The sequence below is a fragment of the Malaya genurostris genome, chromosome 3 (genome assembly GCF_030247185.1).
Source record: "Malaya genurostris strain Urasoe2022 chromosome 3, Malgen_1.1, whole genome shotgun sequence".
Taxonomy (NCBI): domain Eukaryota; kingdom Metazoa; phylum Arthropoda; class Insecta; order Diptera; family Culicidae; genus Malaya; species Malaya genurostris.
Window position 1 is genome coordinate 208939396 of NC_080572.1, and position 18217 is coordinate 208957612.

The following is an 18217-nucleotide window of genomic DNA, read 5'->3' on the forward strand; positions in this document are numbered from 1 at the left end:
AAAATTGGAGAACACGGTCAATGATTTGACACCAAATTTTAATGTTTGTGGTTACTTCCAAATATTAGATTGAGACTTCCAGTTGTTCAATAAAAAATTGAAAGCATACAATATAACTAAAACAATATAAAATTATTATAGCTGTTCAGACGACTACTTGTTATGGTAATTTCGAAAATATAGTACAATATTCAAACAATAATGATTAGCAGGAAACACGTTTGACAGAATCATAACTTTTATTTTAACGATATATAATCATATCGTAATGATCGTCAAAGAATACCGATACAACTGAACTCACCATTTTGATTTTTGAAGCGCTTTCAAACATAATCTCCCGGTATATACTCATCAAACCCGTCCCGAAAAAACTTATATTGTAAATGTTTTTAAACAATATCAAAGAACCGGAAGATGCCATCTTGGATTTCCGAACCACTTCAAACATCGTTTTCCGTCACCTACTCATCAATCCCATTCCGAAAATACCCATATTGTAGTAATTTCCATGGAGCCGGAAATTGTTTTCATTGGATTCAAAAACCTCTTTTTACGAAGTTGATTCGTAAAAAAAGTTTACATTATTTGGGATTTCATTCGTAAAAAAAGATTACGTTATTTGGGATTTGATTCGTAAAAAGAGTTACGTAAAAAGAGGTAACGTAAAAAAAGTGTTCGTAAACGGAGGTTTGGGTGTACTAACGCAGACATTTGCTAATCTCGACTAATTTAATGGGATTTTAGACCTTTCAGGCCTTGATTTTGACGGTGATCACATAGCCTTTTTATACAAGGCGCAAAGCAACGCAAGTTTTAATATATGTCTCAAAAACTATATGCTCACCCTTTAATTTTCGATCCCTTGAATGAGAAAGTCGAGGTGATTCTACAGAGCCCGAGTAAATAAATTAAAAATCCTTTCATTTCTAATTTCTTTTCAGGCGAAAAACCCTACAAATGCTCGTGGGAAGGATGCGAGTGGCGATTCGCCCGTAGCGATGAGCTTACCCGTCACTACCGGAAGCATACCGGAGCGAAGCCATTCAAATGCCGGCACTGTGACCGCTGCTTCTCCCGTTCGGACCATCTGGCACTGCACATGAAACGTCATGCATAAACCGCAGGAAGCTGAAAAATATGCCATCGGCATCCGATTGAAAGAGCTTGCAGCATCGCGCTATGTCACCCACACACACACATCCACATTCACCGCACAGACACACTAACACAGACACACACAAACAAGCGCGCCTCACATCAGAAGGACAAAGTCATCATCCCGTTAAGATGATTACGTTTGAAAATGGGTTTTTGCTAAACAAGCAAACATTTAAATGCACTACTTAGAGGAGGTCGCAGTAGACTTCTGCCATCAACATCATCATAATCATCATAATCATCAACAACAACAACAACAACATCCCAGTTACTGTCGCAGTCGTCCCTGAATAAACACATCATTATCTAGAAAAGTTTTCTCATTAGGCTATTAAAGCTATTTTACACCAGGACGTAAGCTGATATAGGAATGCGAGTGAGAACACGATGGTAGCGGAATAAAACAAACGCAATCCAGTTTAACAGCATAAATTAACTATTATAAAGTTGCACATTTATGAATTCCAAAACGTTTTCGGATAACCAAAATTTAAGTATTTGGCATTAGGATCGGTAAGAGGAAATTGTTATATAAGCGATAATGTCTCATTGTATTTTGCTTAGTTTGTAAGGAACACATCACCCAACCCCTCCGTGGCTTTACGACCACACGTTTACGGTTCACCCCATCATGATTCATTGGAGAATTTTCCAGTTCATGTTATTTTAAATGCTTTCATATATGTATGTATATATATATTTTTTGTTATTGTCGGAAATTAGACTTTTGTCAGGGACAGTGCACAAAGTTTTACCGAACGTGGCCATTTTAGATTGTAGTTTATTGATTTGTTTATTTTTTTTCGTTAAGGGCTTTTAGTAGGTAAGATATGATTTATAAAAAAACCGATTAGTTCTCATTTTCAGGGCGTTAGCAAAGCGCGAATGTAAAGCAGGAATGATCACATCAAACAGAAAGTAAACCATCACTGCCAAACCATAAATACTAGTGACTATTCGATTAGGGTTAAACGAAAGGTATTCAACTTTGCTAGTTCTGTTTTTACAAGTTTCCGATTTTTATTCACTTTCCGCTTTCCAATATTGGTTGTTACTTTTTTCATGTCTATCATAGAAACATAAAAAAAAACATATCCTGCCTTTGAATTGTATCATTCTTAATGTTATTGTAGGAGATTGTATTGTACAGAACGTAAAGCAGCGTCATTTGACAGCTCAAAAAAATCTTTGTTTTCATTCGATTCATTACAAAAATATGTCGGGCAATACTCAGCTTGCTAATTCATTAGAGTAGGACAACAGTACTCACTAGAGACAAAGGAAAAAAAACAAAAAGCATCTACATATTCATGCGTGATTGTGCGTTTTAAAAACAGCCAACATTAAAAAAACACACACATCGAGACACACGAGACAGTATAGACACTGCGATTAATAGGTACTACGAAACATTGACTCAAAACATCCCAGAGGAAGAGGAAAATAAAACCAGAGAAAAAAAAATGAATGAACTAAATGAACAGTCTATCGTTTGCGTGATGCAATTTCTGTGATCTGCATTTTTTCGAGCGACCGGTCAGAGGTCAGGTTTATACTTGTAACAACAAATCACCCATCGTGGTGCCATAGTAGCAAAATATATTAAAACGATGGAACCACTAACCGAGGGCAGCCCCGCGAGCAGAGGACGAACGAAGGGGTTCGAAAAGTCGCGAGCTTGCCCGGGTGAGTAAAGCCTAGCTGAATATTCACCGATTGATGCTGTATAGAGTTGTAGTAGCGAATAAAATGTGTTTTCTTGTGTATGATAAACCACACAAAAAAAATGTTGTAGAAGTATGCTTAAAAGCGGGAATGAACAATGTGAACGTTAGGAGGCAACATTGCGGGGGAAATGTAGAGTACATATTTTAAAACAAGGTTTTAGAACGATAGCCGAATTTTCATCATCGATCACGCGCATTTTCGTCGTAGATAGTTTCTACTGGTTTAGAGTATTGGTGATTTCAGTTAAGTAAAACGGTTACATCCAAAGACAGAAAAAATCAGAGCATACTTTGTTGGAAACATTATAACCATTAGTTTTATTGGCAACTCTTCTTTTTTTCTTGACCATATAAAACTATTTGAATCATCGTGTTGGGAACGTCGTTTGTCTTTCACTATACCTCATGAATTCTACCAATAATTATTCATTTCACCTTAAGGGGAAAAGCTGAAGCAATTTTCTCTACTGCCGGTGAGTGGAAATACAAAAATGAAATGTCAGTTCAAGTAGCACATTGTCAAAAATTACCGTCATCTTATTACCTGATTGGTTTGAATTATATCAGAGATTCAAACAAACAAATTACCGTGAGCCAGATGTCACAAGAGCGACAATGGTCAGTTTTGCGCAGTGGCATCGGGTCTTCTCTAATAAAGTGTTTTTTTTTTGAGTCCAAAGTAAAGGCTGACGAAAGGTACACTCTTACCAGCAGCTACCTAATTTTGGATCACAACCTACCCAAAATCAACTAAAGTGCATCTTCCCAATTTTAGGTAACGAGTGATAACCTCAAAATTTAGGTAAATGTAATGTCGTTTTCGCTTCATACCAAACCTAACCCAGTTCCCGCCCTAACCGCTGTCAAACCGTTTGTTTGAAGCTAGTTTCGAACCTAGTTTCAACGTTGTTGAACTGAAAATCGAGTAGGTTTCAAATCGGTTTTTTGTATCAGGTTTGCTCAAACCCCCGTTTGTTTGATGAAACTACCCTGAGGCAGTTCTTGGCACATTTGTTCCATATTTTGGTCATCCGCTTCATTATTGCCCAAAATCTCTCGATGCCCCGGAACTGCAGATGGGTGGATTTATGTGTTTATCGATTAAATCTACGTTATTGTCGCGGTACCACTGGATGACTTCCCGGCTGTATGGGCTACTCGCCAAATCTACCCAAAATTTCACGAGACCTTCATGGGCTTTGATGGAAGGTAATACGCGGTTTTTAAGTTATTCTACCTTTTACAGCTTCGAATCCATCGTTTTATTCGTCCCGAATATTTTGGTCTTTGCTCCGCAGCTGCATGTCCCTTGCCAAATGATCAGTTTTTGGCAAATTTGTGTATGGAAGCAAACTTAAACTTTGCAGGAACATCTCCTCGTGCCGTCTCCATATAGAATTTTTGGCCTGGAAGCTGTCCGAAAACCGTTTCGACGTAGGTTTCATCGTCGATGAGCAGGCATCCTTGGTACTTCGTCAAAATCTGCTGGTACCATTTCCGAGCTCGAGTTTTGGTGATTTCATTATCTGATAGTTCAGGGTTTTCTTTGACGGTTCACAGCACCTTCTGGTTCAGGTTACTTCTGGTTCTGGTTCTGTCTCCTTGTCCAGATTATCACATGACTTACCGTAGTGAACAGCTTTTTGGCAATATTGACATGTGGCCATCTGATTGTCATAGATAACAAGTGATTTGCACGAGATTCTTGTATCCTGACCGAAAGTCACATAAGAAGGTATAGACCTCTGCAAGCGCATGCGTAACAAACGTACGCCATTTAGAATACCGGGGAAAAGTTCTTCCACTTTTCTTTTTCGATAGAGAGAATCTCTCCGTTATGGGACATAGTTTTGCGAATATAAGGATCGATGATGCTTGAAGGAAGATCATGCACACGCACTTCTATAGCACTATCTTCCATATATGATATACTGGAATGTTGTACTTAATGTTTTCATGCTCCACATAGTGCACATTGTTATTGTCTTTTGCGAATTGAATTGCATCCAACTCTTAATAAAACTGGATGTAAAGAACATTATTCGTCTTATTGCATTGAAGTAAATGCACACGTTTAATGTCAAGATGCATTTGCTCTTTAAGCAAACCTTCAAGTTCTCGTATCGAAGGTCGAATTGCACTGCCTGAAGTCAACAATAATTGTCTTCTTTCATAGAGAAGGTAGCTTTTGTTCGTTTGGTTCACTGATTTCGAGATCGTTCTATTGTTCACTAAACAATACTTTACCTGGTTTCTTCCGTCCCGAACGTAAGCGGTTTTGTTTTATCGACTGACTTGGATGAGATGTGAAAGCGAACTGAAAAAATGCTATTGATAAACTTCGAAAGCTGCTAAAGCAAAATCAGTCCTTTTATCTTAATTTTAGGTTAGTTGAGAAGTTCCGTTTTCAGGCCACAACTGCAAATCGCTTGCCAAAGCTTAATTGTCTTCTTAAACATGTCGTCAAAAATGAACTTGAATCTTCCCGATACATCCACGTATCCAATCGCAGCGTAAAACTTTTGACCGGGAAGATACTTAAAATCGAATTTGATGTGTGTTTCGTCATCAATCAAAGTGCATTCCTGTTGGGCCACCAAAACATGGTCGTGCAAGAGTTTTACTACTGTGGAACAAAAAAAAATAATAAGACTTTGTTCATAATTTCAAAATTCCTTATTTATTCTTTCAAATCTACTTCGTCGCCCTCAAAGTAATCCCCCCGGTCCCAATACACTTGTGACGATAATTTTTCCAATCCTCGAAACGCGCGTAGCGATTCACGTTTGATGTCTTCAATTGACTCAAAACGGTTTCCCCGAAGCGATCGTTTAAGTTTGTTGAATAGCCAGAAGAATACTGTGGTTGCGGAACGATATTGGTTGAATTTTTAGCGTCACGAAGAATCAATGCATTAATTCTGGCCACTTTGCACGAATACTACCTCAGGTACCCAATTATATTTTGTTTAGGTTTTGTTATCATTGATATTCTATCAAATTTCAAGCTTTATACTTGAACATTTATAAAAGTTACGCTCTCTTGAGTACGTCTGCGTTTGTGCGTAGTCCATTTTGTATAATTTTCAAAATAGAATTGAATTTGTAACAACAAGTTTCCATTAAAATTTGCGTTAAAACCGGTTTTAATGGAGCGACGATATTGCAAATTTTAGAAGAGTGTTTCGACAACGATACTCTGAAGAAAACAGTCGTTTATCAGTGGCACGAACGTTTTAGAAGTGACCGTAAGTCTATGAATGATAATGAGAGAAGCGGTAGACCATCGACATTGCAAATCGTCGAAAACATCAACAAAATCAAAGAATGGATGACCGTAGACCGCAAATTAACGTTTGCGTGAAGCAATTCATCGAAAAAAAAACAGATTTGTAGGCAAATAACTCGCGGATCTTGCACCACAATACGGCACCTTCGCCCAATGGCATCGTAATTCGAGAAATTTTGGTTAAAAACGAAACAAATACCACCGAAATCATCTGATTTGGCTCCATGCGACTTTTTCTTATTCGGTCGGCTCAAGAAACCGCGAACTCAGCACTCAAAAAATCGTAGATGGCTCTTATGGCCATACTGGGAACTGAAAATAAAAAGGAAGTTTCGAGGATTGAATCAAGCTCTGGCATAAATGTGTTGCAGTCGATGGAGAGTACTTTGAAGGGGACAGTATCGATTTTGATGAATAATCTTGTATTTTCACTTTCTGAATAAATTCGGGCAACTTTTCGATCACGGTAGTAGCTTCACGCAACTGACGCGTAACACTCAAACAGTATTCTTTGTTGACAGTTTGGCCGGTCGGAAGGAATTCGGAGTGCACCACACCTCGATAATCAATGAAAACTGTCAACGGTGTACCTTGATTTGGACGTGGTTCGTCGTCAACGAACCCTCTTTGAACAACTTGTACCAATCAAAAACACTTGCTCGCGACATACAAATATCACCGAAGGCCTTTTGCAGTATTCTGAATTTGATTCCGCACACAAAATGTGATGGAACTTCTTTGTCAAATCATTTTACTCATTGTAGAAATCGCTTATTGCACTTTTAATCCGTCAGAAAGACAGAGGTCAGACAGTCATACCAACCTAGAAAAAAAAATATTTCAAAAGTCCTACTACTTTTTGTCCACAGTAGTACACATTTTTTGGCTACAGAATTATGAAAATTAATAATTGTTCTTCGCTTCTACCAAAATGTTGAAAAATTGCGTTTCTCACCCTAAATGCAATGAAATAGCTCAATTCTCGAAGAAAATATATTGATACATATAGGAATATTACAATATTTTCATAAGACAGGGCATTTGAGAACACTTTACTCCCCGGGTTGGCGGTTCAATGCATAGGGCACTGGTCTTACAAATCAGTTGTCGTATGTTCGAGCCCCGACCTGTAAGGATTCGTACTGTCAGTAGAATCGTGTAGCACCAGCCATGCAATGGTTCTGTACACTGTGAATCGACTGCGAAGTCTGTTGAAACACAAGGTCAAATTCCACTACAGGAATGTAATACCAAGGCTTTTTTACCCTACTTTCACTATTGCTTTTTTTTCATTTCCGCTTAACTGCTTATACCTTTCCCTGATTTACTTTCAGAGCGTTATTTTATTTTTATTCATTGGTTATTAGTTTTCATCTTTAGTATCCTACTGCCTAAATTGTCTTCAATTATTCCACTGTTCAATAACAAACTATGGCTCTTGAAACGAACTTTGTACATCCTGACACTTAAATTTACTCAATAAACGAATTTAAAAGCAACGACTTTCATCACCAACACTTGGAAACCGGTAGGAGTTTCGGCGACACGCGGTGTGACATTTTGTTCCAAATTTTCATCATTTCCATCAGGGAGAGTAGTATGCACAATCTGCATTAATCATGCATCCACCCACTTCCCATATGCAGTCGTCACACGTTGGCAAAAATTTTAGATCAAATTTAGCATAAAATCGTGGAGAAACTGATTGAAAATGAACAGTGAAAAAATGTGTCAAAATAGTATTATTCAAAGACTGGGTAATTTTTTACGTATTTTAAAAAAAGAAAACTAGAGAAATCTAAAACACGTAACGATATAAAAAAATCAACAACACTAAAACAACTAGAATTCAGAGAGAAACCCACGAAGGAGGACTTTATACAATTCTGTTCAATTGATGTAATTACTATAAAGTCAATAATCGATCGAGGGCTCTGACACTCGGTTGCATGCTTCCTGTATGGTAAACTTGTTTTTTTTTCTCTCTTGCTATTCTTACTCGGCTTCCCAAGGTAACCGCTGCTCAAGCGCCATTGTTTTTCTTGTGCCCATTTCAGAAACCATACAACGCAATAAGAAAAAAGTTCAACAAAACAAACAGGAATGCAATAAATAAGACAGAACAAACCACAACCAACAGAGAGAAAAAACACAGCACAAACAAAAAAATATACCAAGAACACTATGAGCACTGGAATGAAAACAAAGCTATTTATTTCCTTTCATATTGAGAAGAGATGAGAAAATGAATGAGACAACCACATACAGAACAGTTGAAGCGGTCGTACTATTTGAGTGTGAAATGGTGTGTACTGCAGTGTAAAAACGAGAACGAACACACGAACACCTTCGCACAGTTCTGAGCAGTGCTGAGCGTGGGACTCGCCATGTGTGGTGAGGCAAAACTGTAAAGAAAAGAAAGTGTAGTATTTAGCACTATTGTAGAGAAATGGAAAAATAAATTGGTGAATACATTAGGCGAATAACTAGCGAAAACCGTAGTTTAGACAAATATATTTTTTACGAACTTTTTTTTTGAGACAAAGAAAAAAATGTATAACAAAGCAAGAGCAAATTGTAAAGAAAAAAGAACGTAATTGCACGAAAAGGCGCATTCAAAATCACATATTATTTCCCACATACCCACACACACACACATACAGTCTTTAGGCAATTCTACCAAAATATTCAAACGCAACAACAAAGGCACCCACTAGCACCTTACTTTAGCACATTAGTCCCTACGGAACGTTTCTGGCTTCCAAGCTGTAATGCCTAAGCTACTTTCGAATGTTTAACCTGTAAGACGCAACCCTAGGTTTAAGGAGTTCATGTTTCCCTCCCTATCGAATGATACCAAAAAAACCAAAATCTGGAAGAAGAGTAATTTGAATTGTTGCTTGTTTTGTCGTACGACGGATAGCCTTTTAGTTAAGTTCTGTTGATTAATTTTATCCTACTTCCTACGCCGCTTGGTTGTGCACACGAAGATTTGGTGAGCTTACAAGTTGACCACCAAGCAAACAGAGAATAACAGAAAGAATATTATTATCGGAAGCAAGTGTAACATAGCGAAAGAACTAAAAAAAATCCAATACGATTAAAGATAAAATTAAAACAATAAAATAAAGAAACGAATTTTATACAAGCTATATTTAAGATAATTTAAGAAGGAAATCGTAAAAAAGGAAGAAAAATTAAATAAAAAGAAACTCTATGTTGCGTAAATTAAGGCAATCTACTCTGTAAGCTGTAGAAGTTTTGTAACAGAATTCCATTTGATTTAGGAGCTAGCAAATGCTGCTAAGAAAAATAATCCGTTATTGGCGAAGCGATAGACAGAAATACTGACTTGTTTAGTTCTAGTGCAAGATAAAATATGGCAGGACGGCGAAGCTGGCGAATGCTGGCGAATCTGGCGGGGTTTCGATCGAAACGTTCGAGTACTTGTCTACTGGATGTGTGATGCACAAGAAAGTGAGTTTTTCTAATGAAAAATTTTCGATCAGGAAAATCTGTCTCAAAACCCGAAACGGGGCAAATACGAGTGTTGTTTCTCCGGGGATCGTTACCTGTGTCAAGTCTTTTCACCTGGGCCATGAATGTCGTGGCCGTAACTCACCACTAAAGATTGATTTTTAGGAAATATAGGAATTGATTTAAAAACTCACCAAAATTTATGAAATCGCCAGAACGATAATAATTCAATGTTTGAAGATGTTGGCCGCGGTTTCGCTATCTCCAACATATCGACCAGTTTTCCCGAGTAATACCATCGGCCCATAATCCACACCAAACAGTGACTTTTTTGGGATCCATTAATAGTTGTTGAAATGCTTCTGGCTGCGTCATTTTTGCTTGTTGACGTATCCATTCAAGCAGAAATAAGTTTCGTCACTGAACACAATTTTTCGATAAAAAAGTAAATCTTCCTCCAACTTTACCAGCGCCCATTCCTGGTTAAATCATTAGGTTTTTTACTGTCACTGCTAACCTCAATCGGATGAACACATTTTGACAGTTCAGCAGTACTGTTTGTAAACAGAAATTTCTTTTGTTTGTTTATTGACAAATTGGATCAGACCATTTACGGTCCGTATCGCCTAAATAAAGTTTTAAAACATTTGTTCACGATTGAATACGGTTCGTTTTTTGATATTTATTAAATAAAAGTGACTAGTTGCAAAGTGTAAAGACGATTGTTTTAGATGTGCTCTTCGATTTTTGTTTAAGCTTGTTTGTAAACAGTACCGCTGAACTGTCAAGGATGAATACTTGTTCATTTGTGTCGTCACGATAAAAAACCTAATAGACCGAACGACGATTCATGATTAAATTATAGAACAAACTGAACAAGTTTGATAATGACACAAGACGCAATTCATGCGTGATCTGTCAAAAACAGTGTTGCCGAAAAGATATCAGCAAAAAATCACTTTTTATAACATTATGTGGCATTACATTTTTTTGAGGATATCGGCTCATATACTCATTGAACATAACTCAAAATTGAGTGAGTTCATAACAAGAGCACGTAGTCAAAACTTGAGTGTGTACTCATTTTTGAGTAAAGGAATAAAGATTTGAATGTTTGAGTTATATTAAATTAAAAGCAGAAAAATATGCGTTAGTTAAAAATTTGAGTGATTTTAACTCAAAATTTGAGTTCTTTGAGCTACAATTTTAATGACACATTTTCGCTCACATTCGAGTACAGTTAACTAAATATTAAGTTCTTCAACCTCAAAATATTCTGCTCCACAAAATGGATTAGAATAGTTCAAAATCGCTCAATTTTTGTCACATTTATTTGACGTTGGACCAAAATGGTCTAACAATCCATAATGAAGTGACCTGTATGGGACTAAAATTAAATGGTTTGGAAACATTCCTGATCGACTTCTTACTGGATGTAATTGAAACCTAGTACACCCATAGGAATCACATATGCGACTGAAGTGGCAAATAATGCCAGGAAAGGGTTGTCGAATCGTCAATGTACAACAATCTTAATCAATAAATTCTTGACAAGTGTTTGTATTTTTACAACACACTCCGAGCAACATGACGGTTAGATTTTTTTCGTTCAAATATTTGAAAACTCAACGCTTACTTTATAATCTCTCTCTCTATCTCTCTCTCTCTCTCTATCTTTTAACTCAATTTTCATTTTAATCAAATCAGAACTCAAATGTTGACAGATTGCTTCAGTTTATGGATTTGAGTAATCGCAACTCAAATTTTGAGTTATGTCCAATGTGCGTGTACGCAACAAGGAATTGCAGATTAAATCTGGGCTAAATCTACTCATTTTTGAGTTAAGGGACAAAGTTGTCAAAGCTCAAAATAGACAAAAAAAATTTTTTTTCAAAATTTGAGTTCCTTGCACTCAAAATAAAGAAATTCTTATTCATTAATGTTTATATACAAAGTCATTTTTTTTTCTTTTAAATGGCAAGCGCAAAAAAAGTGATTCAAAGCCATTTCTTTTTGACCAGTTTGGAGTCAAAATTGAACGATTTTTATATCTTTTTATTTTGGATTTCTCACTTAGCATAATTGAATCCACAAAATTTCTATTGAAACCATCTATGATTGATGATTCATGAATTCAAAAACCGGATCTAGAAACTGCAATGAAAAACGACGTATTCTTGCATTCTTAAATTCGAGCAAAATTTTCCGTGAATGAAAACGCACTGAACTGCAAGAAGTATTTTTTCCCCCAAATGTTTCAAAACTCGGCACTTACTCTACCGTATGAATAAATGCGAGAAAAATCATGGCCTGAGCAAATTCTACTCAAATCCATACTCAAATTTTGACATATTATTCCAGTTTATGAATTTGAGTAATCGTAACTCAAACTATGAGTTATGTTCGACGAGCTTGTAATTCATCAATTGAATTTTTTATTGTGACGTCACGAATGAACAAAAATTCATCCTTGACAGTTCAGCGGTACTGTTTACAAACAAGCATAAACAAAAATCGAAGAACACATTTTAAACAATTATCTTTACACTTGACAACTAGTCACTTTTATTTAATAAAACTCAAAAACAAACCGTATCCAATCGTGAGCAAATGTCTTATTACTCTATTTAGGCGATATGGACCGTAAATGCTCTTATCCAATTTGTCAACAGACAAACAAAAAAATCTCTGTTTACAAACAGTACTGCTGAACTGTCAAAATGTGTTCATCTGATTGAGGTTAGCAGTGACGGCAAAAAACCTAATGAATAGAACCATGTTACATTTTACATGTTCTGTGGTCTTGATAATGAACCACACATTAAAAAAATAGATTTTCTTGCTCATAACAAAGTATACGCTTCAAGTTGATAATGTATGCTCAGTTATCAATGGGTTTGAGACTGAATGTAGTGAAATTTTTGTGTAATTTTGAGTGATTAATACATCGCATGACATCTACATAACATTGGTAATTGAACGAGAAATGTCGGTTCTGGTTTTTACGGCAAGCACAATATAACGACTCACATTTGAAAAATAGGTAGTTCATGGCCTCGATATCGTGAAAACGTACCAACCATTAAAGCATTCATGAAAACATTTTTTGACATTAAAAATGCCTTATTCTTCATAATACGTGGCCAAGTGTCAATTAAAAATTAGAAAATTAGCCGCGTTAGATTTTTTGTCATGATTTTGAACGCAAAGAACTCAGTGATCTGTGGATGGATTTATATAATTTCACTACCAATCGATTCGAGACCATTTAACTTAAACATGTATGGCAACGTCGGTTCCGTATTTCAATAGCATACTATTGAAAAATTGGTTAGAATCGACCTATGTTTTCACTAACCAATCACAGCAGGGTAAATGATGCCATCCTATTGATTTCTCGTGCACGGCCGATAGTTTCGATCGTTGATTTGCACCTTGAATTTCATATTATAGCAGATCTGCTTCGTTCGGTATATGAGCCGTCAAGCAGGTAGCTTGTCACTCGCTGAATGCTTGCTTTTTGTGGTGTGCCATTTTCTTCCATCTGCTACACACCGTGTTCGCTTGAATATATTGAATCTGTTGATTCTACGGGAACTATCAGGCCAATTCAGAACATTCGGCGATAGACTTAGATATATTCCTAACATAGGACAATTCCATTTATTTAATATTGAATCTGTTGCAGTATTGATTTTTTTAGTAATAGAACCTGCATCACCGACAAAATGCTGTTAATTTTATTATATAAATTTTTGATACTATCGTTTATATATTTTAAAAATCTGATTAACGATTATTATTACATAAATTCATTAGAATTATGAATACTTTTGTTTCAAGCAATATAATAAAACAATCTTAAAGTTGTCTGTAGCGGATAGTATTTTTCTGAGGTAAAGCAAAGTTTTGTCTGTGACAGCAGTTCCCTTGCTACACACTGGAAACATAACCTGATCATGACTAAAAAGAGCTTCAAAAAGCACGATAAAGCGATACTCAATCGAAACATCAGTCAAATTTGCATCTTCTCAACTTCACAGTGGATTTTCACTTGAATTCCCTACAATTCGAGATGTTATACTCAAGGATGGTTTTTATCGTATCAATTTGATTTATAGAAGTAACAGGAGTTCAGGGTTTTGCGCAGTGTTTGAAACAGCCCTCCGGTTTGAGCGATTGTTTGTGTTCGCTCTAGTCCTGTACTCCTGTTAATTCTCTGTACGAAATTCAAGTAAATAGCGGTAACATGGTTGAAACTGTGGCATGAAACATGCTTTGTGATTAGATTTTTATTATTGTCGTTATAATAACGATAACGAATGGAACCTCAACGCAGCAATAGAACTTAGAGTTCGAATAAGAGTTCGTGTGGGAGTGAAAGAGCGAGTAGGATTTTTCACGTATGTAATACTCAAAGAGTAAGCAACAGCAAGAGTGCGAGAGTGGAAGAGCAACGGGTGCAGTAGGAGTGTGCATGCTTGTCTGACACGAGTGAGTGAGTGAGGGCCAAAAGGAGCACGACTGAGGTGGAGAATGTTTCATCGTCACTAACCAGTTAAGAATGTCGTAGAGCAATCATGCGAAAAAAATGTGTGTGGAGCACGCTCACAGGAGAGTCTTTGATGTTTAGGTGGCACAGGAGAGAGCAGAATGTGTGCAATTTGAATGAGCTTAGCAACACTGATTGAGAGAGTCGAGTTCTTGTAGCATCTTCTACCGGATTGAAAATGTTGTATACAATATAGATAAATATCGAGCAGCTTCTGTCAAATTTTCGGCAATCACCAACACTGGTTATACTGATTTACGGTATTTTAAATTACCATTTTTAACTGCAGTCGTGCACTCGTTCAGCTTGAAATCGCAGTTAGCCATGTTTGGACAACCGGAATTCGGCAAATGATCATAGTAGCAAGTTTACTTCAGTTAAAAACTGAGCGTCGTGCAGTTTGTAAATTGAAACAAATAATGGAATTATTTGCTTTAGTCAACGTGAAAATTCGTGATCTCTGTCGTATTAATAAATTATGCGTTGTTAGTTTATTTTAGGGCTACAATATGCAGTCATTTAATACATTCCCGGTTTTCGATTAACGATTTGCGGTATAAAAAATTTCTCCAAATAAGCAAGTAAATAATGAATATTTCCTTCGAAATAGTACATCATACCTGATTAATTTAAATAAAATTGAAAGACTGGAGTGTATCTTCTTCTTCATTCTAGTTGGTGTAGCCTTGATGTTGTTAACACCTATTGATGTCACAGCAACTTAGGTTATATTTCTAGTTGATTTACGACTTTCAGATTTACGAGATTCAGATTGTTCTGTTCAGAGATTCTCCAGAGATTTATCATTCTCACGAAACCGAAAAGCTTGGCAAATGCAAATTACTCGTTAGATTGAATATATTCAGAATTTCGGTAGTTTCAAAACTTACCGAAACAATCTGCTGCTCAAATTTCGTCAAATATGTGTTGATAGTCGAGAAAACAATCTAAAATCCAAATCTGGTCATCCGATCTTTCCATTCCGAAAGAAAACTTTGACTGTAGTAAATAAAATCATTAGGCATCGGGAATTGCGGGACGCAACCTAAGCAGACTTGAAATCAACGATCCCGGATTCATCATCAGTAAATTGTTTTTCCTTTTCGGAAAACTCTTCAGATTCGCCAGTGTTGCCATTTCGCCTGCAATTAATATAGAGTGAACCGATAGAATACGCCGCTAGCCAAATTCTATGTATTTTTGCTGTTAATAAGCTGTTTTTGTTGTTTCAATGAGTGTAGGAAAATCAAAATGGATGTTAGAAGGAACTAAAACTAACAACCCAGATAGACACGATTTCGAGAATCGTACATTTTCTTTTACGCAAATTTTATCTGTGTTCTCTTCTGATTGAGTCTACCAATGGAAAGCTCAGAGACTTGCGAAGATCAACCGGAAAGAAATCCCCGAAAAACACACAGAACAGAAATCCATGTAAAATCCATGGAAGCATTTCTAAAAAACGCTGATCTAAACTTACAATATTAATTGCCGTAAGCAAAGAACGTAATTGATTACCATTCATGTAATTTGTTACAATTAAGGATATAATTAAAAGGATAATCGTCATTTGTTTGACAGGCGCTAGTTTCACTAATCGATGTTTGATTTTTTCTTTCCAAACCAACTGTGTCAGTAAAATTAAGTCCCTTTTGTATTTTGTCCCCTATAAGAGTGGAAGAAAGTCGATTTAGTTGGTCAGACCGGGATGAGAAACCGATAGACTCGTCGACATATCGGAGCCAATAGTTCGTTCGTGATGAGTTCTTCATAAACGACAACAAACTAAGTTTGAAAGGATATGCTTTACACGCGAACGGTAAACTAATGCGGCAATGGTTGAATATCACCCAACCACTGTAGAGAGTTCACGAACGAAAGCAGAAGAGAAAAAAACCATGGTTATAAAGAGAAAACCAAGATGACACGTGTACATAAGAAAAGAAAACAAAAAAAAAGCAAATAAATAATTATAAGTAATTAAGTGATATTTTTCAGTAGTTTTCGAACGAAAATAATTAGTCGATAAGGGAAAGCGCAAGAGAGAACGTGATACCAGATGAGAGAAAAGCTATTTTTATGAAAATTTATAACTGTAACTGTATTATTAGAGGTGAGAGTGAGTCTGAAAATGGTCGGCGTAAAATACGTTTTTAACTAAATCGGATATCGTGGGATGAGCTGAATGGAATACTGTTTCACATAAACAAACAAAAAAAAGATTATTTGGACTGTAGACGAAGAAGTATGAAGGTTTAGTTCATTTTAGCAAAGAAACCAGGAAAAAGAAAGGTTGCCCCTCAAACGGACTCTTACTCTGATTCAAAATTCTCATAATTGTTAATAAGACAAATTCTATCGAATAATTCCTTTGACATCAGTCTAAGTTACTTTTTAGACTTATTCAAAATGTATAAGAAAACATAAATGAATCTTTATATCAAACAAATACATTACTAAATGTTTTGGCATCACGTAAAATAATAATTGTTTGCATCTTAATGTTCTAGCTTTTTATGAAACCATCACGAAAAAAATATAGAAAAGCAGTAATACCGTGACACACTGTAATGTTTGCTAGCTTTTCTGCTGCTGGTTCCAAGAGAAGATATATTTATTGAACTTTTGAGAAGAAAATAAACGAAGTGAAAAAAGAAAAAAAGGAAGCAAGGCTTTCGTTGTGCAAGATATATTTAATATAGAATTGAAACGTTAAGTACATGATATAAATTTAAATCAAAACACCGCTTATTACCATTTATCTACTGATACGGAAGCTTGATAATTCATCGCGCGCTGCAGACCGAGTGCGAATCGCACTCAATTTCGAAACTAGAAAACAAGATCAAATAATTGTAAATTAATAATCAGTTGCAAAACCATCTTCGAGCGATTGGATTGACACTTGGAACAGCTGACTGATACGCAGTGGTATGAAATTGGCTCCGAATATGACGACGAGGTTCTCTTATTGGTTTTAATCACAATTTAATATTATATTGAACAGAGATGAAATGGATGAAAGTTATAGCTTAAAATTCTGCTATGTGCATACTAAATTTAAGAAGAAAAAAAAATAAACGTACGTTCCTGTTACAAAAATGAGTCCAGCAGTGCTTTTCTTCACTTTTTTTTTTGTTCTAACTTTGAATATCCCATCCTCCCGATGTGATTCGAGAGGAGCTCACTCCATCTCCGAGTTATGCTGTCTTTCCAAATGACATGGCCTCTTGCCGCGGGGCTGTAAATAACCGACGACGACATTTTGGTGTAACATTTTACCGTTGCTCTCTAGCACTCTCCCGGGAGGCATAGATCACACACAAAACAGCACTGTAATTAATGTTTGTTTGTTTGTTTGTTTGTTCGTTGCTCCGTTGATGATGAAAACTGCGCCGTCTGTTCCTGTTCCGAGTGCCTGCGTAACGAGAAACCACCATCGAGTAAGTATGCTCTCCACACAAGGATATAATATTTCGGATGAGGAAATGTCCGATTTGGGCTTTTTAAACTGAAAGTTTAGAAAATAGTTACAAGCAAATGATTTTGGAAACAAATTGACTAGTGAAGATTCTGATTAGCGAGTGATATACTTTGAAAAATTTGTTTCAATCCACCTAATGGTGTAATGACGCCTTTGTCATTTCCGTTCATATGAGAAAACATGTGTAAGTTTAATTTTAAACTTCTGATCACTATTTCATCTCGGCTCGGTCCCCGGTTTGGACAAAGTCGGTTCGTATGACCCTCAAGAAAACATATTTACAAAATGAATCAGATTGGACACCAATTTTTTAGATTTTAATCTACACTTGCATCATCATGCTTTATAATTTTAATACATATCACACTGTGAATCCATACCCGAGAGTAGAATTCGAGCGAAATGGAATAGTAATATATACAACTACAACATCATTCAACTAAATCTAAGATTGTGGAGATCAAATTTTCCATTTCTGAGAAATCAATGGAAGTTTTATTTTCGGTTATTGAGAACCAATGCGACCAA

The 18217-nt window shown here is 36.2% G+C and overlaps 1 protein-coding gene across 1 annotated transcript in view; it reads left to right on the forward strand.

Annotated features, from left to right (window-relative positions):
- The window catches only part of LOC131439135 (Krueppel-like factor luna), a 140268-nt gene extending 122955 nt beyond the window's left edge, over positions 1 to 17313 (forward strand). The window contains exon 3 of the mRNA XM_058609797.1: positions 945 to 17313. Within this exon, the coding sequence (XP_058465780.1) occupies positions 945 to 1120 (176 nt within the window). The 3' untranslated portion in view covers positions 1121 to 17313. The remainder of the gene's footprint in view (positions 1 to 944) is intronic.
- The last annotated feature ends 904 nt before the right edge of the window (positions 17314 to 18217 follow it).